The sequence below is a fragment of the Anoplophora glabripennis genome, unplaced genomic scaffold, assembly GCF_000390285.2.
Source record: "Anoplophora glabripennis isolate ALB-LARVAE unplaced genomic scaffold, Agla_2.0 scaffold59, whole genome shotgun sequence".
Classification (NCBI taxonomy): domain Eukaryota; kingdom Metazoa; phylum Arthropoda; class Insecta; order Coleoptera; family Cerambycidae; genus Anoplophora; species Anoplophora glabripennis.
Genome location: NW_019425991.1, coordinates 48,936 through 72,002, shown reverse-complemented (window position 1 = coordinate 72,002; position 23,067 = coordinate 48,936). Strand labels below are relative to the sequence as shown.

At 37.2% G+C, this 23,067-nt stretch overlaps 6 protein-coding genes across 9 annotated transcripts; 2 read left to right on the top strand and 4 right to left on the bottom strand.

The window, feature by feature from the left end:
• Positions 1-172: 172 nt before the first annotated feature.
• On the top strand, positions 173-9,278 carry LOC108907280 (anillin-like). 3 transcript variants are annotated; one of them, XM_018710910.1, is made up of 17 exons: positions 173-348; positions 399-885; positions 941-1,134; positions 1,848-2,159; positions 2,394-3,191; positions 3,247-3,391; positions 3,447-3,615; positions 6,664-6,757; positions 6,820-6,954; positions 7,006-7,209; positions 7,266-7,500; positions 7,555-7,722; positions 7,776-8,017; positions 8,080-8,253; positions 8,438-8,632; positions 8,688-8,860; positions 8,961-9,278. In XM_018710910.1, the coding sequence occupies exons 1-17, from the start codon at positions 331-333 to the stop codon at positions 9,061-9,063; spliced, it is 3,846 nt and encodes a 1,281-aa protein (XP_018566426.1). In that variant the 5' UTR covers positions 173-330; the 3' UTR covers positions 9,064-9,278. The 3 variants fall into 3 exon arrangements, with proteins under 3 accessions (XP_018566426.1, XP_018566415.1, XP_018566407.1); XM_018710899.1 differs by having other exon boundaries at positions 2,388-3,191; XM_018710891.1 differs by having other exon boundaries at positions 2,325-3,191.
• An 81-nt stretch (positions 9,279-9,359) lies between these two features.
• LOC108906730 (probable ATP-dependent RNA helicase DDX55 homolog) lies at positions 9,360-12,123 on the bottom strand. The gene is made up of 10 exons (XM_018710080.1): positions 11,923-12,123; positions 11,682-11,851; positions 11,460-11,621; positions 11,160-11,406; positions 10,848-11,107; positions 10,593-10,790; positions 10,283-10,417; positions 10,038-10,224; positions 9,560-9,721; positions 9,360-9,504 (listed from the first exon to the last, which is right to left on the bottom strand). Exons 1-10 carry the CDS (start codon positions 12,083-12,085, stop codon positions 9,392-9,394), a joined length of 1,797 nt encoding a protein of 598 aa, XP_018565596.1. The 5' UTR covers positions 12,086-12,123; the 3' UTR covers positions 9,360-9,391.
• A 296-nt stretch (positions 12,124-12,419) lies between these two features.
• LOC108906737 (SH2B adapter protein 1) lies at positions 12,420-18,067 on the top strand. Of its 2 annotated transcripts, none has more exons than XM_018710099.2 (6): positions 12,420-12,858; positions 12,921-13,173; positions 13,226-13,571; positions 13,631-13,806; positions 14,641-14,943; positions 17,135-18,067. In XM_018710099.2, the coding sequence occupies exons 1-6, from the start codon at positions 12,530-12,532 to the stop codon at positions 17,237-17,239; spliced, it is 1,512 nt and encodes a 503-aa protein (XP_018565615.1). In that variant the 5' UTR covers positions 12,420-12,529; the 3' UTR covers positions 17,240-18,067. The 2 variants fall into 2 exon arrangements, with proteins under 2 accessions (XP_018565615.1, XP_018565607.1); XM_018710091.2 differs by having other exon boundaries at positions 12,915-13,173; positions 17,135-17,389.
• A 149-nt stretch (positions 18,068-18,216) lies between these two features.
• Positions 18,217-19,044, bottom strand: LOC108906780 (zinc finger SWIM domain-containing protein 7-like). Its single transcript, XM_018710142.2, has 2 exons — positions 18,808-19,044; positions 18,217-18,756 (listed from the first exon to the last, which is right to left on the bottom strand). The coding sequence occupies exons 1-2, from the start codon at positions 18,884-18,886 to the stop codon at positions 18,401-18,403; spliced, it is 435 nt and encodes a 144-aa protein (XP_018565658.1). The 5' UTR covers positions 18,887-19,044; the 3' UTR covers positions 18,217-18,400.
• A 36-nt stretch (positions 19,045-19,080) lies between these two features.
• LOC108906763 (peptidyl-tRNA hydrolase 2, mitochondrial) lies at positions 19,081-19,773 on the bottom strand. The gene is made up of 3 exons (XM_018710131.1): positions 19,586-19,773; positions 19,369-19,531; positions 19,081-19,315 (listed from the first exon to the last, which is right to left on the bottom strand). Exons 1-3 carry the CDS (start codon positions 19,727-19,729, stop codon positions 19,110-19,112), a joined length of 513 nt encoding a protein of 170 aa, XP_018565647.1. The 5' UTR covers positions 19,730-19,773; the 3' UTR covers positions 19,081-19,109.
• A 253-nt stretch (positions 19,774-20,026) lies between these two features.
• On the bottom strand, positions 20,027-23,041 carry LOC108906753 (serine/threonine-protein phosphatase alpha-2 isoform). Its single transcript, XM_018710110.1, has 6 exons — positions 22,841-23,041; positions 22,611-22,742; positions 21,770-22,010; positions 21,622-21,716; positions 20,922-21,218; positions 20,027-20,844 (listed from the first exon to the last, which is right to left on the bottom strand). The coding sequence occupies exons 1-6, from the start codon at positions 22,893-22,895 to the stop codon at positions 20,681-20,683; spliced, it is 984 nt and encodes a 327-aa protein (XP_018565626.1). The 5' UTR covers positions 22,896-23,041; the 3' UTR covers positions 20,027-20,680.
• Between the last annotated feature and the right edge of the window lie 26 nt (positions 23,042-23,067).

The window sequence follows — 23,067 nt, the reverse complement described above, 5'->3', positions numbered from 1 at the left end:
TTATAAATATTTATAGGATATTTATAATACGTTATAAATATCCTTGGAGGAAACTTACATTTTGGTATCATCTAATTGGATGTTTGTCGTAAACCAATGAAATGACGTGAGATACGACATCTTAAGGGAAGTATTCGAAACAGTTATTTTTGAATGTCAAAAAACGGTTTGTCTCTTGTTTGTTTGCAATTTGTCGGTTACAATTTGCAGTGCACGAAGTTGATTTAAATTAGGTAACTGGCATAAAATAAAACTGACGGAAATCGTTTTGTTAATGCACCAGTGGATTCAGTGCACAGTGAGTAAAAACTTTTTGTTTTAATTGTGAAAATGGACGCATTTACAGAGGTAAGTAACACCCCCTTCTCCTTCTTATTATACTCGAGGAATCATTTTAGAACATACTTGCAAGAGCAAGGGAGAGACAAAAAATGTTGGAGGGATACTCTAACAACGACAAAACACCTTTTCGCGAAAGCAATAAAGAAATAAAAACTACAAGTCGTTCTGAACCGAATTTAAGAAGCGTGAAATGCACAAACCGTAAAGAAATCGTTTCTGACTCTGTTTTGGATACGGCAACCGACATACGCGAAAAAATTAGAGAGAATAAAATTGAAACTAGTACAGCTAAATTTACGAGGCAAAACTCAACTACTAGGGTGTCTTCGGATATACCCGGCTCGCCTCAGTCACAGTTGAAGACTTTAAACATTCAAAAAGAAAATTTTAACATGGAAATTAAACTTACGGCCACGGAAAATGTTAGAGTGGAGGTAGAGATCGAAGAAAAGGATGACAGCGATACAGGAAGTACCGTCAGCGACGGCGGTTTGAGGGACGAATCGAAAAGTAAATTGAAACGATTAGGAAAATTATATGCAGGTATTTCGTACCATTTATTACGTTTATGCAATAAAATTAATTTCAAAATTTGAAGGTGGAGACGATGCTGATATTTCTTCCCCGATTCATAAAACAGAAGCCAAGTTTTACGAAAGAGAATACAAAGAGGAGCGTAACATGAAAAGCGATAAAGACTTGGCCAAAAGTGCATCGAAATCTAGGAAAGGATTGAGTAAGCTAGCAGATTTGGCGCAGACTATAAATGAATGGGAGGACGATGTCCATCAAGTAAGTGTATAATTTTATCGGTACTTTTAAGTAAACATTATTGTTAATAATTAATTTTTGATATAATTTTTTATTACGGATGTAAACAAGTTTCATATATTCCAAAACAAAATAAGAGAAAGTGGCATGGATATGTTTATGTTATGTAATACTTAACACTTACTAAATTCTACGTTTTATTTATTTTACTTATTCACAAACTGTAAAGGCCTTGTTAATAAATTCATTGAACCCATTTACGGTGTTTATATAAAAGGCGTGAAAATGCTATGTGTCTTCTTTTTATACCAGAGTTTAGACAACCGTGAAGAGTGACTAATCTTTAAAGCACTTTTTTTTTAAATAATGAACTGAGGTCTGCCATTCATTATATTTCTTGTCCAAGTGCCGTGATGGTGGGTAGTTGTGCATTTTTATTGATTTCAACAGTAGAATTAGTTGAAATATATTCAGCATTAGAGCATTTTTAAACATTTTCAAAAAAATGTCCCTGTTTAGAACTAAAAATCAATGTGAGCTCATTAATTTTTAAAAATTCCGTCTATTTATTTGTTTTACCAACATTTTTTCACACTAGTGACTTGTAAAGTGGAAGCTTGTTAAATTTGGCAACACGAAGTTAATTTTCTCAACATTTCCACACGTATTTTATTACCTTGTCTACTGTGCAATATTCTTCTTTCCTCCTTCATCGTCATCCGTTTGTTACACAGAATCGCACTGCTGTCGAGAAGAAACAACCGTCAACACCCAGAAAAACATGGAAACCCCCCGCCCCTCAGCCACCCAACGCTTCATCCCCTCCAAAACCCAATCCCTCAAAACCTTCCCAGAAACCCAAGGCACCCGATCCTCCGGTAGTTACAAAAGACACAAGTGTCAAAAGGATGGTAGAAGAGCGAGGAAATATCACGGGGAGCCCAAATAAATCTTCCGGCAGTCCCCAGAAGCTTGCGAACGTGACGGAAGTGAAGGAAGCCGTCCCCAAACACATCAAGTGGGATCAAAATGTCTTGGACACCCTGGTAAACTTATTTAACTCATAATTTGCAATGTTATATGAGTAGTAGTTCATACACTTTCTTCTTCTTCTTCTTCTTCTAAAGCAAATGTAACTACTGTAATTTTTTTTGTAATTTCCGATTTGATGTTAATAGATTTTGTTTTTTTTTTTTGTACTGTTACTTCAGGAATCACAAGGCTTTACTCGCACATCTTCCAGTTCGCGGTTAGTATATTCGTATAATTCGCAGGAGCAGCGCTCGAAAGCTGAAGTGAGAACGGCTCAAACTACCCAAATCTCAAGAAGCCAAGAGGAAATAAAACCCGACACGATTATAGAAGAAGAGGAATTCAATGAAAACAAAATAATGATGGAAAACAACAGGCAGTCACCGGTTAAGGACGTCCCGACAAAGAACCAAAAAGTAAATGTATCTTGTCCGAGCTCTCCGCAAAAATTCTACGCAAACAATCAACCCGCCTGCCCGAGGTCTCCGTCCAAAGCGAACGTCCGAGCCCCCCAAATCGCCAACAAGGCAGCAATGTTCGAATCGAGCCCCAGTAAAGCAAAGGATCCCGCGTTATTGTCCGTTTCGGAACGTAAAGCTCTGTTCGAGAAGAACAGGGGCAACGCCTTGGTTCCGAAAGCTCCCATCGGGATGTCCGCGCCCGTTAAGGTGGAGACGACGATGAAAGCCAGCAGCACGAAAATCATAACGGACGAAAATGTGAAACCGAGTTCGATACTAAGCAAAGATAAACAGAGCTCGGTTGCGAATAAAAAGATTCCCGTGCCCCCGAAGTCCACGGCGGTGATTAGAATGGAGGAGAAGACCCCGTCTAAGGCCGGAAAGTGTGCCGCCCCGCGACCTGCAGGTAGCTCTCCAACGATCGCGGCGATACACCAGGAGGGCGGAATAGCAAGCAAAATGGCTGCGTTGTTGGAGAACAAGAACAAGTCGACGATCTCGCAGGAGCAGATCGAGAGCAGCATCAAAGAGCAACGGCAGAAGGAGATGGACATGTTACTTAACCGTTTCCAGAAGAACAAAGAGGTGAATATTACGACGGTCGTTCGTTACAACCTTGTCTATATCGACTTGTGTGTAGGTAATCAAAGAAGCCATAGAGGAGGATTCCGATGAAGAAATCGACGCTACAGAAGAGACGGCCATGATCCATGGAAAATCCGCCACGATCGTTGGCGAAACTACAAGACCCGGAGAGAAGAGGAAGAGCGGGGGAAAACGACACAGTGAGTGTTGATTTCGTTGGAAAATTACCGTATTACAATCTTGGGCTCGTTTCAGGTAAAGGGGACAGCCCGGTGGTAACTTCAGTACTGGAGGAAGTCAAAAGGATCAAGGTGTCGCCGCCCAAACCCGGGAAGTTGTACCCTAACCTTTCCGACATCGAAACCGCCACCGAAACCGAGGCGGAGAACCACACCAGAAGCCCATCACCGGACAGCAATAGCAGGTGCGATAAGATAACCAATTGGATTTTATTTTGTTTTTGTCTGGCATGATCTGTGCTTTACGCTGATAAGTCTCACGACGGTTCTTATCGGTTGGTCTTCGAAAGAAACGTTATTAAGTTCCTCTACGTCTCAATCTTGCTACGTATGAAATAATAGTAGATTTTATTTATTTATTGAAATAATACCGCAGCAACTGATACGAATCGACGTAACTAATTTTAAAATTCTACTTTGATATTAACGCAAGACGAATTTACTTACCCACGTTTAAAAATATCTGTTACACTTGTATCTGTGCAGGGAATTATCAGACATTTGAATTGTCGGTGAAACTAGCAGGTTACGTAATAATTCGTACCTAAAACAACATAAGTAGTTCAAATGTACGGTAGTTCTCGAACATAATTTTTTGTTACTGATGGTTTTTAACGCATCTCAGTGAGCGACCTCAACAAACAAATTAATTTCAATGATGATTATTAATTTTTTTGCTCTATTTATTCACGTTTTGTGTAATATTTAATATATGTGGTGCAGGTAACGTATGTACTAGCGCTGTCCCTTCGATATCTCGCTTGCCTCGTTTTTTTGCTTACGAATTCATATATTATTACAGTCATTGAAGCTGAAAATCAGCTGTAACCTCCGAATTCTTTGAAACTGCATGGATTTGCATGAAAATTTAGAATAAGGCTCATCTTAGGCTCAAGTTCAAAAGTGACATAGGCCCGATTGACGCTTTTTGTTTTTGAAAATCAATGTTTAAGCATTTTATTGATAAAAATCTTGTTCAAGCACAAAGATTAAATAATGTTCCATGTTGTCGAACATGTTTTATGATATATTTGATCTTTTCGACCCTTTATTTAACCCTTACTAACTACCCCTATACAAAAAATAATGATACAAAATTACTTTTTAAAGATTTGGAATGATTAAATCGTGCAATTATTTAAAATAAAAGTTACCTTATAGCTAATAAAAGGATTTTTCCCTTTCAACCCCTAAAAACCACCCCTGTATTGACAAAAATGATAAAAAATTACTTTTTAAAAGCTTGGAATGCTTTAACGGTGCAATTATTTAAAATAAAAATTCCCTCATTGCTTATGAAAGAATTTGTATCTCATAACACTTTTCAACCCTTATAAATCACCCCTGTGCTAAAAAAATTATAAAAAATTACGTTTTAAATCTTGGAATGCTACAATTGTGCAATAATTTAAAATAAAAATTCCCTTATACGGTTTATGGAAGAATATTTTACTTTTGCCATTTTCAACTCTTATAAACTACCCTTTTACCAATATTAATGTAAAATATTTTTATTATAATCGATTTTTAAATATAATCAATCATAAAAAAAATTGCTACGCTGCATATAAATAATCACACTAAATTTTTTTACTTATTTTATTTGTATAATATAAAAATGTCATTGGTGTTTTTACCATAACTCGGTTAATTTTGAAGCTATAGTATCCTACAAAAAAGCATTTTAAAGATAATTTCAAGAGCTGTAAGGTCGTTTGCATATAAAACCTTTTGAGTCCTTCGTTTTTTAAAGGGAAAGCATCGAAGGGCTCGAGACAGGTCGTTTTTTCACTAAAATGGATACTTCAAGAGGCGATATTTCCTTTATTTTTTTATGCTATTGGAATAAAAAAAGCAAAATATTTGTTGAAAAAAAAGGTACATTTTTGTTGTCTATCATTTTTTACGTATCTTTCATAGTTTCAGAGTTATTATATAAATAAGGCAATTTTTTTTGAATAATAAAAAATACGTTTTCAACTTTTATCGTACATTATTAAAAAAGTACGCATTCTAGACCGGTCTAACTTCAGGATCGTATGAAAAACACTAAAACAAAACTAATTGTAAAGGGTCCCCGATTAATTTTAATTCTGATGGAAATGGTACAGCCTTTACTGCTCATTTCTCCTTAAAAAATATGAGCAACCCATCTGTTTTTGACGATAACTCCTTCAATTTTGGTCTAATTAATTTTTATAAGTGCTCATATTGAAGGTCTTTTTGAGTACTACAAAAAACTGCATGAGCGTTATACACGTAAAATTGATCCTTTTTCCATTTTTTGACATTGAATACATCGATTCGAGTATTCCTCCCAAAACAAGTCCCCTTGCACTAACCATATTTCGCTTTGTATAAGACGTATGGGACTTTTTAAAAAACGATTTTCTTTGTTTATTTATAATTTACATTTTTGTTCATTACACTTTTTTTAATAAAATGCGTAGATTTTGAACTATTCGCGAAACATACTTTGAAAGAGTGTTTTTTTTTTCATTCAAAATTCCAAGTTTTCAATCGTGTATAACTAAAAAAAACTATCAATTTCTCGAAAAAATTCTTTGAATATTTTTGCTCAAATTCCCTATCGATTTCCAGCGTTATTTTTGAAAAAACAATTTCCACCCCCGAGAAGGGGTGTCAACCCCCAACAGGGTGTAAGCGTCAATCGGTGCTATGTCACTAATGTTCATTGACCTTTTCTCTAACTATCTGCAAATTTCATGTCGATCGGTTCAGTTTCAAAGAAATCGGAGGTGAAAAGCTTCAATGACTGTACTTCTTCTACGTGACTGGAAATGTAAAATACTCACTGGCTCTATGTGCAATATTCAGTAACCGTGAACTAGTACATGGAAAGAACGGACTACTGTTACGAACAAATCGAGTCTATTTAAACACGTTCAACTCGAGTTTCTATAGTTTTACGATTCAAAACTGTTACGAAATCTTTATTTTTAAATACATTCGGTTTGTTCAAGAGTCGTTATAGTTATAATTAAGTAGTTCCTTGGGATATTTATCCGAACGCTTCTTAGAACGTAAGACTGGCTATAGATCTGTGTAAGTAAGTGTGTTAATAAAAAATATCTGTCCGAAACCTCTCATTTCATTTTTTTTCACACCTCATGCATGCGATGAATTCATTCTGATCTGCGCTGCGCACGTCCGTGGTGTCGGTGATAGTGCTGAATGTTTCTAATATCATTTTCTCCTTGTCTGTTGAACAGTTCCGAAGAGAATTACGAATCGGACGATCCTAACACTAGTTTCGGTCGGGAAATTTTGCAAGCCGTGTGCAGCAACCAAACGCCCCAAAAAAGGGTAAGTACGATATATTTATCCAGAGGTTGAAACAATTCTTTGCATTTCTTTTTGTTTTTAAGCCGATTTATGACGAGAGCACTGCCAGCGACGTTTCCAGCATCCTGGACGACATGGATAATTATTTGGCCGAAGCCAGCGACGAGGACAACAGCACAGGTCCCACGCCCCCCAAGCAAGGCCGGCACGTTTCACCCGTAAGTTAACCGAAAGTTTCCCGAACCCCTCTGACGTCGTTCCGATTGCAGCAAATATCGGCGAAGCCCTCCAACTCGTTCAACTACAAGAGTTACTCGCCCAACGTCGCCACGTCGAAAAACAAATTCCAGTCGCCCGTCAAGATAATCACGTCGCCGAAAAGACAGGCGGAGCTGCCCACACACATCATGGAGGGCGATAACGTGCTGCCGCTGACCCACACCGTTAGCTTTTATCGCAGGCAACAGAATCAGGTTTGTCCGCGTGACGTTTGCGCTCTTCGTTTGTTTTCCAACTTGATTTTTTTTAGGTTCAGACGCCCGTTCGACAAGTATCTCGCCAGCCGCTCATCGAGGAGTCCCCGCAAGAAGCCTCGGAAGACGAGGAGGCCGTACAGAAGAAACTGTTCGAGCTGCAAGGGGAAGTGAACAGGCAGCAAAATATTATCTCCCAAACTAGCCAGGCGTTGAACCTGTGCAGCGCCACGTTGGAATTTTCGGGATCGACGGAGCAAGTCGAGGCGGAACGAGTTTTACTCGTAGCCAGTAAGCGCCCGTAAGTATATCGTTTGTCGCGTCGGTTAATCGTTTTCATTGCAGCTCACAGGAGACAGGCCGCGCTGCATGAACTTCAGAGGTTGAGGGTCGAGAAGACAGTACGGCCTCAAAGTCATCACGCGCAAAACCTTCCCTTGGAAAAGGGAACTCTGACGATATCCAACATCGTCTTGCCTTTGAAGCAGAAATACGTCAAAGCCCTGGCCGCAGGTGAGCGATAACACGTGTTTACTAGTAAAATTCGTTAATTACGTTGATTTTAGCTGGCGGTAAAGGGCACCACGTCGTGTGCCTTATCAAGTGCGGCGAGCAAGTAGTCCCGACGAAGTTGGTGTCCACGGTCGTGACAAACGCCAAAAATCCAGACGTAGATCTGTACGTTCCCGGTAACGTTACGCTGAATAACATTTACAGCGACTTTACCGTTACGTTTGAGGTGTACTGTCTCCAGGCGCAAGAGGAGTTTTTGCCGCACGAGATCAAGTATCACATCAGCAACAAAAAGGTAACTAAGAGACATACAGTGCTTTTTTTCCAGAACGGATGTGTACATGCAATTTTTTTCAGTCCGGCACAAAACTGACCACGCCGAAAAAATCGAAACAGGACTCCAAGATGGTGATGCCCATAAAGGAGTCCCCGGCGGGGCCTCAAGCTGTGCGAACTTCCTCGTTTGCGCTTATGGGTTACGTTGTGTTCTCTGTGCAAGCCGTCAATAAGAAAGTTTTCAGTTTGAATAACGTAAGTACTCAGGTTGAAAAGCAAAATAAAATGCTTGGCATACCACCGCGATGCTATAGCAGCATTTCGTTGACATTCCCCTTATACGCTAACCCTACCAAGTAGACTTTTAAAAGCAGAAAACGTGTCCCCGACGTCAGACCTGTGTTGGAGGAGCAATTTTTCAAAATTACTTCAATTTTAGACGCCGTCGATGAGCCCGCTCGACGGCAGCGTCGAGATGCGCATCAGCTGCGAACTGGCCGTTTCCGTCGAACACAGGGGCTTCCTGACCATGTTCGAGGACGTATCAGGGTTCGGGGCGTGGCACCGCAGGTGGTGTTTGCTGAAAGGTCACACTTTAAGCTACTGGAAGTACCCCGACGACGAGAGGAAGATGGTAAGGCGAATTTTGTATAGTTTCTCCATTTCCTTTCATTACGTCGTGATTTTAGGCACCGATAGACACGGTCGACTTGAGGAATTGCATCACGAAGCATGCGGGTCCCGTTAGCAGAGATATTTGTGCCCGGTTGCACACCTTCCTTCTGGAGAGGGAAAGGCCCGCCCAATCGCAAGACAAGGATACTCTGGTGACGGTGTGCAAAGGAGACAAAACTATTATTAGGTAATGCGTCTTGTTTTGTTTAAAAATTTATAGGACTCGTGTTTGGTGATCTTGGCGGCCGCTCTATTTTTTTTAATTTTATCGTATTTTTGTATTCCAGGCATTTGTTGTCGGCAGACACGAAAGAAGAGAGGATAGAATGGTGTAACAAGTTTAACGCGGCCCTGACGGCATTGCGGATGTGGGGCAACGCGCAGCAATAATCACCGTTCACTTTATATATTTTATTAACTAATATATATCTAACTGCTTAATTACATATTCTTATGCAACTTTTTTATGTATGTGAAAATTAGAATTTACGTTTCAAATTAATTATATCGAGGTGCCATTCGTCTGACGAAAATTGATACGTTCATTCTCGTTTTTATCAGTAGATGTTTTTTAACAGTTTTTATATGTTTGTGATTAACATCGATGACATTAAATTTTTACAGTTTTTTAAAAGGACGACATTTTATTCAACTTACCTGCCGCGTAAACTTCAAAGCAAAAAAAAAAAACATCAACACGATTTTATTTTAAAAAAAATTACAACAAACCGATTTCTTTTTCATAATCTTCATCCGAAATCTTCTTTTTCTTTAGTTTCTTCAGCAACGCTACGTCTTTCTTTAATTCCTCCAAGTCCTCGTCGCTTATACCTACAGCAATAAAGAACGGTTCACAATTTTAAACGCTCACCTTGATCAAAAATACCTTTTCGTTTCTTTTTCAGGGGTTCGTTCTTTGCCAGTTTTGCTTGCTTCGACTGCTTCCTCTTCAGTTTTTTTTCTTTTCGATCCTCTTTCTTTTGTTTGGTGATCGACCAAGGTTCTGAAGGCTTTCTAATGAATTTCTGCTTGTGGCCAGGCCAAACACCTACGAAACGCTCCAATAATCAAACACATTTAATATATATATTGTGAGAAAGGACTACTCTGAATTGAATTACGCTCCCAATATTTAGTAACTAGTCAAAAATGTCGGTAGCATCACCTAATATGAAAATAAGTCATGCCTTCAAAGTAGGTCACTTTCCCAGTAGGTACAACGTAATGTTTTGCGCAAGTAGGCATCGAGTAGCGATGGTACACTTTGTAGGTTATATGTTTTTATGGTACCTACAGATTAGTAGGTCACTTGTCAGTAGGTACAATGTAATTCTTAACCTTAGTACAAATTATAGACAACATACCCGTTTTCTGGTACTGTTCCAATTTCTGCTTCCGGATCTTTTCTCTCGTCTTATCTTTGTATGGAATTGTATTTATGTCCAACTGGAGAACTTCGGGAAAATCGGACAGATCTCGATTTTTGAGTTCTGGCATCTTGGGGAGTTGTAGTAACCCATATGCAGCGCCCATAGCACCCAACGGTAATTCCTATGAGAAATAAAACGTGTTATATGGCGGAAGTTTCCTATTAAACGTAATAAACTACCTTCACTCGTAACAGCAACGAACACTCATGTTTTGAATATGCCCTGACATGTGAAACGAATGCCTGTGTGGCTTTTTCGATTATAGCACGATCCGTTTTGAGCAAGTTTCTGATTTTATCCCTTAATTCTTCTATCTTGAAAAAAAAATGGTACAATTATATTTTTACATTCTCAATATACAGGGTGTCCCCGGTATAAATGCCATGTGTTTAAAATGTGACAGTGTTAATCAAAATTTAAAAAAATTGTACAATTGTATGTAGCCTAGACGCAACCATGTTCGAGAAAAAACCATTATTGAAAACTTACCTTTTCGTCAGTAGCGACATCTTCCAGAAGATTCAGCTTGACTCTTTGGTTAGTCTCGATGAAATGTACGTAAGCCGCTTCGTTTTCTAAAAGGAGAATCAAAGCGGAACCTTGTTGCCCCTGCCGGGCTGTTCGACCTACTCTGTGGACGAAAGCACTAGCGTTTGCCGGTGGGTCCCATTGTAGCACCCAGTCCATCTAGAAATACAAATATTGCAATTACGGAATCATTTTACCGCAGTCTTTTTTTCTTACTTCCGGTATGTCGATTCCTCTGGCCATAACGTCTGTACATAAGAGCAGTGCTTTCGAAGCATTTCGAAAATTTTCTAGGACCTTATTCCGTTTGACTTTCATTTTTCCATGTATCGCCATTACCGGTAAATCTAACTTCTTGGGCAAGATGTGAGGAAAAACTCTCGCCCAGTAATCCACCGTTGCGCATGTCGGTAAAAACAGCATCGCCTTTTGTACGTGCTTCGCTTCCAAGAAGCATATCAGCGATGCCAGTTTACCTAAAAATAGAAAATACGATTCCGGGTACAACTTCATATTTAATTCTGTTACCGTCATTTTTGGTGATGATATAATAGTTTTCTAGTAATTCAGGCGTGCTTTGAGCGGCTTTCGCCGAGACGCTTACTAGTACAGGGTTGCGTAAACCGGCCCGAATCAAATTTTCGACTTCCTTTGTCTGCGTAGCGGAAAACAGACCTGTCCGCCGCTGCCTCGGTAAGTAACTTAAAATTGTGTCTATCGAATTCTGGAAACCTAAATCTAACAATCGGTCTGCTTCATCCAACACTAAAATTTCCTAAAGCGAAAAAATTGTAGACCACATTCACTTAAATTTAGCTTTTAACTTACCAAAGTCTTAACATGGCTCGATAAGTTTATATCTTGCCTCCTTGTTAATAAATCCTCTAACCTACCGGGTGTGCAAATCACAATATTGCCACCATTACGCTTAAAATTAAGTATATCTTCGTCAACACTGTTTCCGCCGACAAATAATATTTGTGTCAAATTCTGAAAATAAACAATATCGATATATTCCTAGATTTTGACTATATTCAAACCTTTACAAACCTTGACAGAAGTTAACAGTTGCTCAAGAACGTTTTTAGTTTGTAAGGCGAGTTCTCGAGTTGGAGACAAAACGATAGCACCCACTTGATGCTTCTTCCAATTCTCTTCAGCTTCTCTTTTCTTCAGTATGTCAAGTAGAGGTATTAGGAAAGCTAAGGTCTTTCCCGATCCTTAAACCAACAGAACTGGTTCACTTTATTGTTCTAGAAATGAATTCACTGAAGGAAAAAGGAACTCTTACCTGTAACAGCCTCCACAGCAACATCCTTTTTATTTAATAGTTGAGGTATGGTATGGGCCTGGACAGGTGTCATAGTGGGAAAATTTAAGGATTCAATACTATTTTCAACTTCTTCGTGCAAAGTTACGCCTAATTCTTTCCATGTTTTCGGAATTTTCTTCATTTTGATATTGTGTAAACGTAAAATGAATTAGGTTAAGAAAAAACAAGGTTAGGATTTACCATAGATTTACAAAATAAATGTCGCACAATGCACAATAGAAAAACGAATCATAAAGACGCCAGCTTGAACATTTGGACTACTGATTATGACACCTTCAATCAATATAAAAACTGCGTTGAAATTTAAATCTAGTTTATTAGAAGTACGTTAGGGCCTATATTAAATTATGGAGTAAATGTTTTTTGCAGTATATGTTATAAAAAATATAAATGTATAGTTAAACATGAACCGAGGTGAATCTTTGACCCCTCCTCTAAATCAAATGTCAAATCAGTTATGGCGTCAAGTGTAAAAAAATACTAAATCAAAACAATAACATTTCGATAGGAAAGTAGTTTAATAAATAATGTAATTTAGAGAAAAACGTAAAAAGGGTACGACATAATGGCAGCGGCATTGGAATCAACGTCAATCGACAACTCCTGGGTGGAATTCTGCGAAAGACATGCACAAGCGGCGGCGCAGGATTTTTCCAAGAGCTGTATGCAATTCATCAACATGAATCTGCCAGAACACAACAGGTCAACGGTAACGCACAAGGAATTTTTGAAAAAATACTTAGATTGTTTCACAGAGCAATTCGAAATGGACTTTAATAGACGCAGACTGCATAATGCAAAAATATCAAACGGTGTAAGTTCAAGGAGCGAAGAGGACACCTTCGAAATCGAAGAGGGGTCCCCTAAACTACAACACAAACCTTTCTTCAGAAGGTAACTATTGCGTGTACAACCGTCATATACCGTGATCATTCGTCGTCTATTTGCAGGCTTAGTTTTAAGGTCTTGAAGAAGAGCAAGGACTTATTCCACAAGCAGCATTCGGATGAAGTAGATCTAGCCCACAACAAGACGAAATTGGCGAAGATCGTTGTGGAATGCCGAAAGGAAGGTATCGTCAATTATTCCACTCCTGAAAGCTTGGATCAACCGGGTGGCCCCCCTAAATGGGAGAGGTGTCGTTTACAGCTGGTCAAGGCCACTGGGGGATATATGTTGGAATTCTATTCGCCTCCTAAAAATCAAAAGGTAAGTGCGACTTAAAGAAATTACTTTGAAATCCAACATATCCTCATTCTAGCCGCGAAGTGGCGTCTTCTGCGCTCTAATCACCGAGGCGAGAGAGACCACGGCCTTGGAAATGCCCGATCACGAGAACACCTTCGTCTTGAAGGTGAGCAACTCTATAGAGTTCGTCATAGAAGCTCACGATACAGACGACATGAGATCGTGGCTCGCCACCATTCGCTACTGCATGCGGTCCGGCCCAGGGGGATCCGATTCGGGTCTGGGTCAAGACCACACCAAGGATTACCATACTGATGCCCCCGACTTGCCCCCGAGACACGTCGCCGGGAGGGGAGGTGACAGACTGTCGAGCAGTTCTAATTTCGACATTTGCCCGGCGTCCGGTGATCCGTTGAGTTGTAAGTGACTCGTTTTTTTCGAATTTTGGCAGATTTCTATGTATCATTTCGTCTTGCAGCTATGGAGACGGACATAGGCCAGACGTTGAAGAAGGAATTGTGGTTTCACGGTACGTTAGGTAGATCAGAGGCAGCTCAACAGGTGTTACACGACGGTGCAGCAGGGCACGGCAGATTTTTGGTTAGGCAGAGCGAAACGAGGACTGGGGAGTTCGTGCTCACCTTCAACTTTCAGGTCTGTCGATTAATGTTTTATTTTTAATTTGCGTAACTTAATTTTTTTCAGTGTCTTGCAATAATAAGCGTTGTTGATGTTTGAATGATTTTTCTGCTATAAGTGTTAAAATTAAACTTTTTTTTATTCCGTATAGTGATAAATTAATGGTTTGTGTGTATAAATAGATTTTAAAATGTTTTGTCTACACCAGACCTGAATTTTTTACAAAACAGTTTGTGAAGTTGTCGAATTAGATTTTTCATTAAAACGGGTTTTAAGTGTTGTTTTCTCGATAATATTTTGCGGTAATGAAGGAAAATTTCACTAAAAATGACTGCAAAAATGGACTAGCACTATTACAGTGCTATTATGCCACCACCGTTTGAAAACCTTGAAAATATTAATTTTCATCTTTCTTTAATTCCAATATTTGTGAAATCGTCATTAATATTTTCTAAATTTGTTGCTCAAAGGTGATTTTAAAGTTTGTTTCACTAAACTTTCCAATTGTGATAGCGGCAATGTAGAAACTTGAACTTTTTGCTCCAGTTTTGAACATTTTTCACCAAGTACACAAAGTAAAATCTTTTTATATCAAATACGAATCAGTCACATCCAGAAATCAATTGCGAGTGAGGAAACTGAATGTTTTTTGTCTATAAATGACTGTTTATATCGATTTTTTCAAGGTATACGACATAATTTTCTGATCCACAACATTCAGTAGCATGTCTCGTGTAATTGAACTACTGCATATTCTTAAGGTGAAAAAGATACGAAAATTTGACCTACATTTTTCATTACGTGCCGATCTCCGAACGGAACAATTTCCTGAGTACTTTGTGTCTGCAGGGTCGAGCGAAGCACCTCCGGATGACAATAAACGAACAGGGCCAATGCCGCGTCCAGCACTTCTGGTTCAAGTCCATCTATGAGATGCTGGAGCACTTCCGCTCCCAACCAATCCCCCTGGAGAGCGGCGGCAGCTCCGACGTGACACTCACCGACTACATCCTCAACCCCAACGCCCGTCAGCAGCACCAGAGCTCGATGGGTCGCGGCTCCGGCGGGGCCGCCCTGTCGAGCAGCGCCTCCCAGCAGGCGGTCACCAACGGACACGACAGAAGAGTGCCCCCCATTCCGGAAGTCAGACAAGTGAGATAAAGTGTTCGATGTGTGTTTCATAGGATTTTTTTTTTCTTTTCGCTAGGAAGGCATTTTAACGTCATTAGAGGTAGCGGTACGGGGTTGGCCGTCATTCCTTCTTTAATCGTAACCTTAAGACTTCTTCCCTTGATCACCAAAGACTATCCGGAACGACTAATCTACTTTAAGACGCTAGCGAGTAATTTAATTTAAGGGGGTAATTAATTTAATCTGTAACGGGGGTTGACTATGCTTAGATTTAAACACATACGTAAAATAAATAACGTTGTTTCCTTCGCGAGGCTAATTATATTCGTAAATTTCCGGTCAGCCCGATACCCGTGGGAACAGCACTTTATTTTCGCGTCGGAGTTCATTAAAATGCCTTTCGTACCTCATAGTGATATCGTTTTTTTTTATTTATCTTTTGTACATAATTTTCGTGTAAATGTATGTAATTTTCGTGCCTTTTTTGCTTGACATTATGTAAACAAAATTGCACTTATTTTTTTTATTTATTTCTATGTAGTTTTGGGCTCAACTAATGTATTATACAAGGGGATGTTCTAAATCCGTATAGGTTTCCTCTCACGACTTGTAGAGTGCCCCGTTTTGTAGATATTCCCGTTTACTTTCCATTAAAAAGTAGCTTTTAACGTAACCTAAACAATATTTATATAAAATACTCCTTAAGGGTGGGCGTGCACGCTTCGGGCAAGTTTCTAGGGTAGTTTTTTTTAAATTCTACATTTTACCACAAAGTGACCTTACAGGCGATAATGGACAATTGAATACTTCAGTTTTACTTTTTTTTGCCTCCACTTGAGTCAGTAGTTCAAACGTTCCTATACAGATTTATCCTCGAAACCGTCCGGAAGTGTGCGTAGGCCTTCATATAACTCTCAACATTTAAATAAAAGTAGTTCGTTTTTATTTGTACAAAACAAACTCAGTGCAATCCTCTAATTATAGCTATATCTTATTTAATAATTTATTTTTATATACACCAGTCCGTTGGGTATACTATCGCATAGTTCCAAGGTACCGGTTCTTGTAGTATTTATTATTAACGTTAGCATAATGTCTGGTTGAAAGCAAGTGCTATTTGTCAAGGGTGAAGAATATTATGTCTAATGCTTTTTTCTTTTATGTATTTACCACGACTCGTCTAAAATCCGTTCCACAGTGAGACTTTTCTAGAAAATTGGATATTTAAATTAAATTCCGACATATCGGTCCGTATTTAGTAATTTTTAAACAATTATTAAAGTCTTTTTTTAATTTTTATTCATAAAACTCGTTTGATGCGACTACAAAGTATATTTTAAATGTCACTATTAGCACAGAGCATTATTTTGTACCTACCCTGTAGGTAGCTCTGTGAAATATAACCTACAAAATATAACTTGTATCTTAAATGTCACTGCTATTCAGGGCCTACTGCACAAAGCATTACTTTGCACCTACTTTGTTAGGTTTCTCTTTCTGACATAACCTGTAGAGTAAATGTCATTTGCCATACAGTGCCTACTGATTTAGGTTACTTTTTGAGGTATAACCTACAAACTATATCTTAAATGTCATTGCCATTTGATGCCTACTGAAACAAAGTAGTACTTTGTTCAATGCGGCAAACTGTGATTCCAATTGAAATCTAGAAAGTACTAGTATGTTAAATAAAGTTCGTTTAGGTCTATCACTAACAGAATTCTATAAAATTTATTTCGTTCCTTTTTTTTCCTATTTATAATCTCATTTCATTTTTGAAATTCAAATTCTTGCCTAGATTTTCTCTACTTACTACTTTACGTTTGGTTTTATGTATAATACAGTCTGTTTAAATTTCCCGGCTAAATTGATCTAAAAGTTACATATACCATTTTGAAAGGTTTTTTCTAGTTCGGTTTTGAGTTTGAAAGGTCTCATTGTGGGGCGTCGAAATCATGTCGCCACAGTTATGGTTTTAAAAGCAGTCATTGTCCAATTATATTTTGATTTATACGTTTAAGTACAAAAATGTAAATATAATATTTAACATTTTTAAAAGTTTGTTTTATTTTCACACCTTTTTATTTACCGTTTAACGGAGGAACTAAAAAAGCTAATTTAAACGAATAACTAAAGAGCCAAATTAAAACAATTAAGAAGACAGTTTTGTGTTTGTTTGGTCGATGATTTTAGAATCGGACAATTTTTTTAGGTTCAAACGCATAATGGTAGTGTTAGAACGCAGGAGACGACTTTAGAACAAATACAGGCGGAAGCTTCGAGCCGAGCCGTCGAAAATCAGTATAGTTTTGTTTAAGCTAAGGTAAATATGGTAATGTTTTTTCATTTGAAGTTACGCAGATTCCAGAATAGGTCCAAGGGTTCGTTTTCATAGATTAAGTCAGTTACTGCAGGGATCGTTCAGTAGATCATTTGATATCACAGGACAAACTTCGGAAAACACTTTTTTGCTAGAATTACATAATCGTATCAGTAAAAATATAAAATCCCGAGTTTAAATCGATTTAAAAAATGTGGTATCCAATTTTCTACGATTTCTTGCCATCTCAGTTCGACTATTTTGAGTTCAAATAAAATAATTGGATGTAATGTATGAATTAAGGTAGTATACTAACCGCTGTACTAAAAAAATGACTAATAACACACGAAATATTCAAATAACATAAACTGGATTCGAATATAACAATTTCAGTATATTACGTAAGCATTTTAAATTCTTGAAATCTGCGACATTATTTTTTTGTGTCGAGGATAAATAGTGAAACTAAAAACCAAAACAAGCATTCTTGAAAAGGTACTAAGTGTAGGAAAAAAAATTGTAAAGCAATGTTTTCTTTCTAATTGTTACCTAAATGTAAAACTTAACACATCAAAACTGACGTTACTATTTGTATTATACGGTGAATAATGTTAAGTAAAGAAAATCAAATATCAGCAGGCAATAGTGCATAATTTTTTATTGTATATTCCATACAACGCAGTATTGAGGAGTCGCCGAGTTTTTGTTCAGTTTTGTACTTTTTTTTTTATCAAAATTGCAATTTGTTGAAACAGGGGCGCACAACTAATCATTACTTTTATTTCTCATAACTTTGTAATCGATTGTATCTGCCAGAACCCTCGAATAATTTTTAAACCAAAACAAATTCTTTTAAGACTAAATATTAGGTTTTTCATTAGTTAAAATAGTCGCATTGTATCATTGTCGTATTTATAACCACTAATTTATTTCTTGGAATATTTATTATACATAAAACAACATTTTTATCATCTTAATATGTTTATATTTTCTAGTATTGAGACCCACAACAATCATCTCGATGTTTCATATTTACGGTATAAATATCTTTGCATTTAATTTAAATAAACTAAAAAGTATTACTTAGTCCAATTTGTTGTTATATTTGTAATATACTGTATGTTAAAGTACCACGACTTTTTTTTTTCACGATTTCATTCAATCATCATCCTCTTCTATGTATCGTAACTGTTCGTTTAAGAAGTCGACAAATTGGGAATCCGATATCGTTTCTTTGGTCAGTTGTCCGGATATCCGAGCTAGTTTCACAGCCAGAACATGCTTGCAAGTCAAGGTGTGGCGGGACTCCAGAACCTGCAAACGAAACGTCTTGCACTGACAAAAATTTATATCTTCGTATATCGTGTACTGCTCCTTCATAATAACTTTAAATATGTTTCTTATTCCACTGTCAACACCGTATTCTATTATTTTACATTTTTCCAGGAGCTCTGTAGCCAGCACAAAGCTTTCTCCAAAAAATGAATACAAATTTTCCAAAATTTTTGAGGAAACTAAAATGGAGTGGTTAGTGATATATATATTTTTTAAATTCGAACACTCACAAGTTCCGGTTTCCTTATAAGTTTCTTCAGCTTCCTTCAATATATCGAAAGCTAATCTTGGCAAAACTGTTTCTTCCATTATAGCAAAATTTGAATGCTTTTAATTTTTAATTATAGGTTATGTTTTTAAAGACATGCATGAAGTTATATGCAAATAGAAAATGTGTGTATTTGAACTACTCATTTTTTTAAGTTTGTCAAAATTGTTGAACATTAAATTTGTTTTTGAGTGTTAACAATGCAAAAAATGGAGTATTATATATTTTATGCATATTACTTTTTAAATAATTTATTTATACGTCCTAATACAATTTTAAATGTCCCGTAATTTCATCTAAAACACTTTTGGGCGCTGGCCCTATAGCGATAACAGTTCTACTTCCGGGAGCAACTTGTGTCTGTCCAGCGTCTCGAATTATACTAGACAAAACGTCCAGCTTTTTCGCTCGCTTATCCAATTCCAGTAACTCCTCTTCACTGTCAACTCTCACTGCAATCTTTGTTCCCCCTAATGAATATTTTCATTAACAAACAATATTACTCATCGAAAGTACATACTACCAAATCTCAACCAGTTCTTTAAGGTCTTGGGCTTTTCCTTTAAGGCTCTGGCGTAAGCGGCAACCGCTGCATGCCCACATTGCGCCGCCACCTTGCCCTTTTGCATTTTAAGGTCGTTTCTCACGCCCATTATTAATCTGTACTCGTCTTTGGGATCCTCAAACTAAAAAATTGTATTATAATAGTTACGATTTTCGTACATTTGAAAAATTCTAACCTCAAATCTCTCTTCCATGCCACTTTTCCAGAGTTCCTCTTTAGGCTTATGCCTAAATTTAAGAATAAAATAAGCAGAGGCCGCTCCTATCACAGTTCCTGCACTAAATACAGTCAAATATGAATTACTTGCGATAATACCCATTATTAAATAAAAATTAATAAATTTTAACCTCCGTGTTATAAAAAGTTCTTCTTCTGCTTCTATTTTAATGGTTTTCCTACAAAGGATATTCAGCCATTAGGTCATTTGAACTACTCGTATAAGAATAGTAGTTTTCAGTTTGCTCAATATAATACATTCGCATTTTTTGATATAAACGAACCTTATTCGTGTTTCTTATGAAATATCCAGTAATTTTATTTCTGAAGAGAAAGATTTGGGATATTGAGGAAGCCTTAAGGTTTTAAATTATTAATTATGGCTAATAAAACTCAGAAATAAAATGATAATAGTTAAAATTTTATTTTGACATTAATGCAGATCAACAGAAGAAAATGAATGCATATTTACAAAAATGTCTTGTTGTAAATTTTTTAAACGTCTCCGGTGAAACGATGAAATTTTTCATTAATCATACACCACTTGACAAATCAAATGAAAATAATTATATATAAAAATATATTTATACAGACGTCAAAAAAAGAAAACTTTCTAAAACATAAAACTCTTCCATTCTATTAAAACCAAAAAGAAAAATAAATATAGCCTATTTTTTGTAAATATTTCTTAAGCCATTTTACTTATTTACACTTGATACCAGGTAATTTGGATAAGTTTCAAATAAATAGATATTACTCTCTCGTAATACCAAACGAGAAATAAACTAAAACGGCTCGAGTTTTAGCATTTTAAATACTAATATTCAATAAGTGTATTAACAACGTACATATAAAACTTAAAAATCGACATATTACTCACTTTACCATCCTAATCTACGAAAAATAAACGTTCAACAACTCTCAAAAAAAAAAAAACATTAATCGATAACGTTAACTTTTTCCGCATCAGGGCGCTTAAATTTTAGTATTTAAAATGATAAAAATATTGTTATGTTTATGCTGAAACTAACCCTAACCTTAAAAATAAATTAATTCACTTCTTTTTGTTTTTATTTGTGGCACCTCTAGGTGGCGTTACCGGTCTTCCCGCGTTCATGTTGTACTGGAACTTCCTCTTGTCCGCCGGCTTCAGTATTTGGAAACTACACATTAACGTCTCGTCCACGGACATCATCGCCCCGGCATTATCAAATTCCCCTGAAAATTAAGTTTTTTAAACCCGAATTTTCGAATAACGCGTCTTACTACATCGTTTACTCTGCGACCTTACTTACCACAGTAATTCGGTGCGCTGAAGAGGGTGACGAGCTGCCGCTTGGCGAAAAACTCGTAGCCGTCCTCGACGACCTGGTGAGCGCGGCATATGAGGTCAAAGTCGTGCTTGTGCAAGAATTTCCCCACGACCTCGGCCCCAAACGTGAAGCTCACTCCCCTGTCGTTCTCCCCCCAGCCCATCTGGTCCTTGTCGGGGTCCGACCACAGCAGGTCGCACAGGAGCCCCTGGTCAGGTACATCGGTTGGTCGCATGATTCGTCGAATCTGCTCCATCGATTGCAGATCGGGACTCAACCCTACGATTTCATTCATACATAAATAACGCCCGTTTCTGGTAAACTCTAACCCGTTTTGCATTTGTTACAATATTAATCAGTTCGTTACATTACGGAAAAATTAAATTCTTTGTAGGCATTTCGCACTCTCAAGAATTACAGCTGCATATTGCTCAACGTATTTCAACAACACTTAAAATGCTTTACCCAACAGTAGTGAAAGTGGAGAAATCTAGACTGTATAGCAATATCAAGCAGAACTGTTTGCATATTAAGCAACTTTAACAAAAAGAAATACAAATTAACGAACTTTAGACCTTATACGTTTTAACTAAAAACCGAAGAAAAAACACCATCACAGCAGTAAAAACCTACACATGTTACACAAAAGCAAGAATTCTACTACAAATATGCAAAAACTCACCTCCGTGACAGCAGAATATCTTCTCGTCGACAATCGCAGCCACCGGAAGGCAGTTAAAGCAATCGGTGAAAGTTTTCCAAAGTTTAATGTTGTACCTACAAAAAAACAAGTAAATTCTGGATATACCCACGTCCCGTCGAACATTTACCTCCTTTTGCATTCATCGTAGAATCCATAGATGCGGTTGATGGAGGCGCATTCGTGATTGCCACGTAACAGGAAGAAATTTTCTGGGTATTTAATTTTATAGGCGAGTAAAAGGCAGATCGTCTCGAGCGACTGCTTGCCGCGGTCGACGTAGTCCCCTAAGAATAAGTAGTTGGATTCTGGTGGGAAGCCCCCGTATTCGAACAGACGTAGAAGGTCATAATACTGACCATGTATATCACCTTGAAGCAAAAAACATTACGAATGAAATTTACAACAGTACGTCTGTAACTTATCAGAGAATTTTAACCGACGTGCAAATATATATTTAGCAGTCGTTAATTAAACTTTGACCTTTGGCAAACGTATCCAATAATTGTGCAATTGATGTCAATCATTTAAGAATTGGAAGACTTAGATTTTACTATTACACAAAAATTGTGTGCTAACATTCCTTTCATGATTAAATATTATAGTCCAAACCAACTTATGTGATGTCAATGACTCAAGTCACTTCACAATATAAATTTAAAACTCGTTCTTAAAAGGTACTACGAAAAATTAGTTGTAAATAAAAACAAACATTACATTAAACCCGAATTAGCATTTAAAGTGGCAATAACAAGGTTTATGTAAATGATAGTTTAAATATTAAAATTGTATGATTCACTGATGGATTATCATTATCTGTAATGTACACTCTGTTTAATTAAAACTGTAAACATTCACCATTAATTTAAGAAAACAACAACACAATCAATGAAAAGAAATTTATGATAGGGCTTTTATTTAAGATGGTGGTAAATTTATAGCGACGTATATCTAAAAACTATTTCGCTTACCACAAATTTTTAAAGGAGCCTCTAGTTCAAGTAAAATAGGTTGGCTTAAGAATATTTCTCTGGATTTTAGGCATAGTCCTCTGATTTCATTTTCGGTTAATTGTACATTTTTTCCTGGTCTTGCTCCACGCACTAAAAATGGCACACAACAAAATTATTTTGACGTTTACCAAGGCGTATACCTAGACGCCATTATTTTTGTCAACATATCTTGACCTTCGTACATTTACCTTCTAATAATCTGGCTATAATACTATCGATGTTTAACTTATCAGCTTCTGCCATTTGTTTGGTTGTTTAAAAACACTTTAATTTTATTTTTAAAACTTAAAATTAAAGGATGGCTCGGATTATTCGGGATTTTTGACGAGCCTTTTCGACATAAACACTACTTTTTTGCTGGAGGAGTCGCGGAGATCGGTTTTTGCTTGTCGGCGTTACCAACAAAATAGACTGA

Bases quoted from the DNA above. Each gene is read 5' to 3' on its own strand.
- LOC108907280 (XM_018710891.1), top strand. The intron at 886-940 runs GTATTTCGTACC...CAAAATTTGAAG, and splicing joins ATTAGGAAAATTATATGCAG to GTGGAGACGATGCTGATATT. The intron at 6,758-6,819 runs GTAAGTACGATA...TTTGTTTTTAAG, and splicing joins ACCAAACGCCCCAAAAAAGG to CCGATTTATGACGAGAGCAC.
- LOC108906730 (XM_018710080.1), bottom strand. From the start codon at position 12,085: ATGAAGAAAATTCCGAAAACATGGAAAGAATTAGGCGTAACTTTGCAC. The intron at 11,108-11,159 runs GTAACAGAATTA...TTCTATTTTTAG, and splicing joins TATCATCACCAAAAATGACG to GTAAACTGGCATCGCTGATA. The intron at 9,722-10,037 runs GTATGTTGTCTA...AGCGTTTCGTAG, and splicing joins GGAACAGTACCAGAAAACGG to GTGTTTGGCCTGGCCACAAG.
- LOC108906737 (XM_018710091.2), top strand. From the start codon at position 12,530: ATGGCAGCGGCATTGGAATCAACGTCAATCGACAACTCCTGGGTGGAA. The intron at 13,174-13,225 runs GTAAGTGCGACT...TCCTCATTCTAG, and splicing joins CGCCTCCTAAAAATCAAAAG to CCGCGAAGTGGCGTCTTCTG. The intron at 13,572-13,630 runs GTAAGTGACTCG...TTCGTCTTGCAG, and splicing joins GTCCGGTGATCCGTTGAGTT to CTATGGAGACGGACATAGGC.
- LOC108906780 (XM_018710142.2), bottom strand. From the start codon at position 18,886: ATGGAAGAAACAGTTTTGCCAAGATTAGCTTTCGATATATTGAAGGAA. The intron at 18,757-18,807 runs GTGAGTGTTCGA...ACTCCATTTTAG, and splicing joins TTATAAGGAAACCGGAACTT to TTTCCTCAAAAATTTTGGAA.
- LOC108906763 (XM_018710131.1), bottom strand. From the start codon at position 19,729: ATGGGTATTATCGCAAGTAATTCATATTTGACTGTATTTAGTGCAGGA. The intron at 19,532-19,585 runs GTTAGAATTTTT...ACAATTTTTTAG, and splicing joins GCATGGAAGAGAGATTTGAG to TTTGAGGATCCCAAAGACGA. The intron at 19,316-19,368 runs GTAGTATGTACT...AATATTCATTAG, and splicing joins AAAGAACTGGTTGAGATTTG to GGGGAACAAAGATTGCAGTG.
- LOC108906753 (XM_018710110.1), bottom strand. From the start codon at position 22,895: ATGGCAGAAGCTGATAAGTTAAACATCGATAGTATTATAGCCAGATTA. The intron at 22,011-22,610 runs GTAAGCGAAATA...TTTTGCTTCAAG, and splicing joins GGCTCCTTTAAAAATTTGTG to GTGATATACATGGTCAGTAT. The intron at 21,717-21,769 runs GTAAATGTTCGA...GTTTTTTTGTAG, and splicing joins TACGATGAATGCAAAAGGAG to GTACAACATTAAACTTTGGA.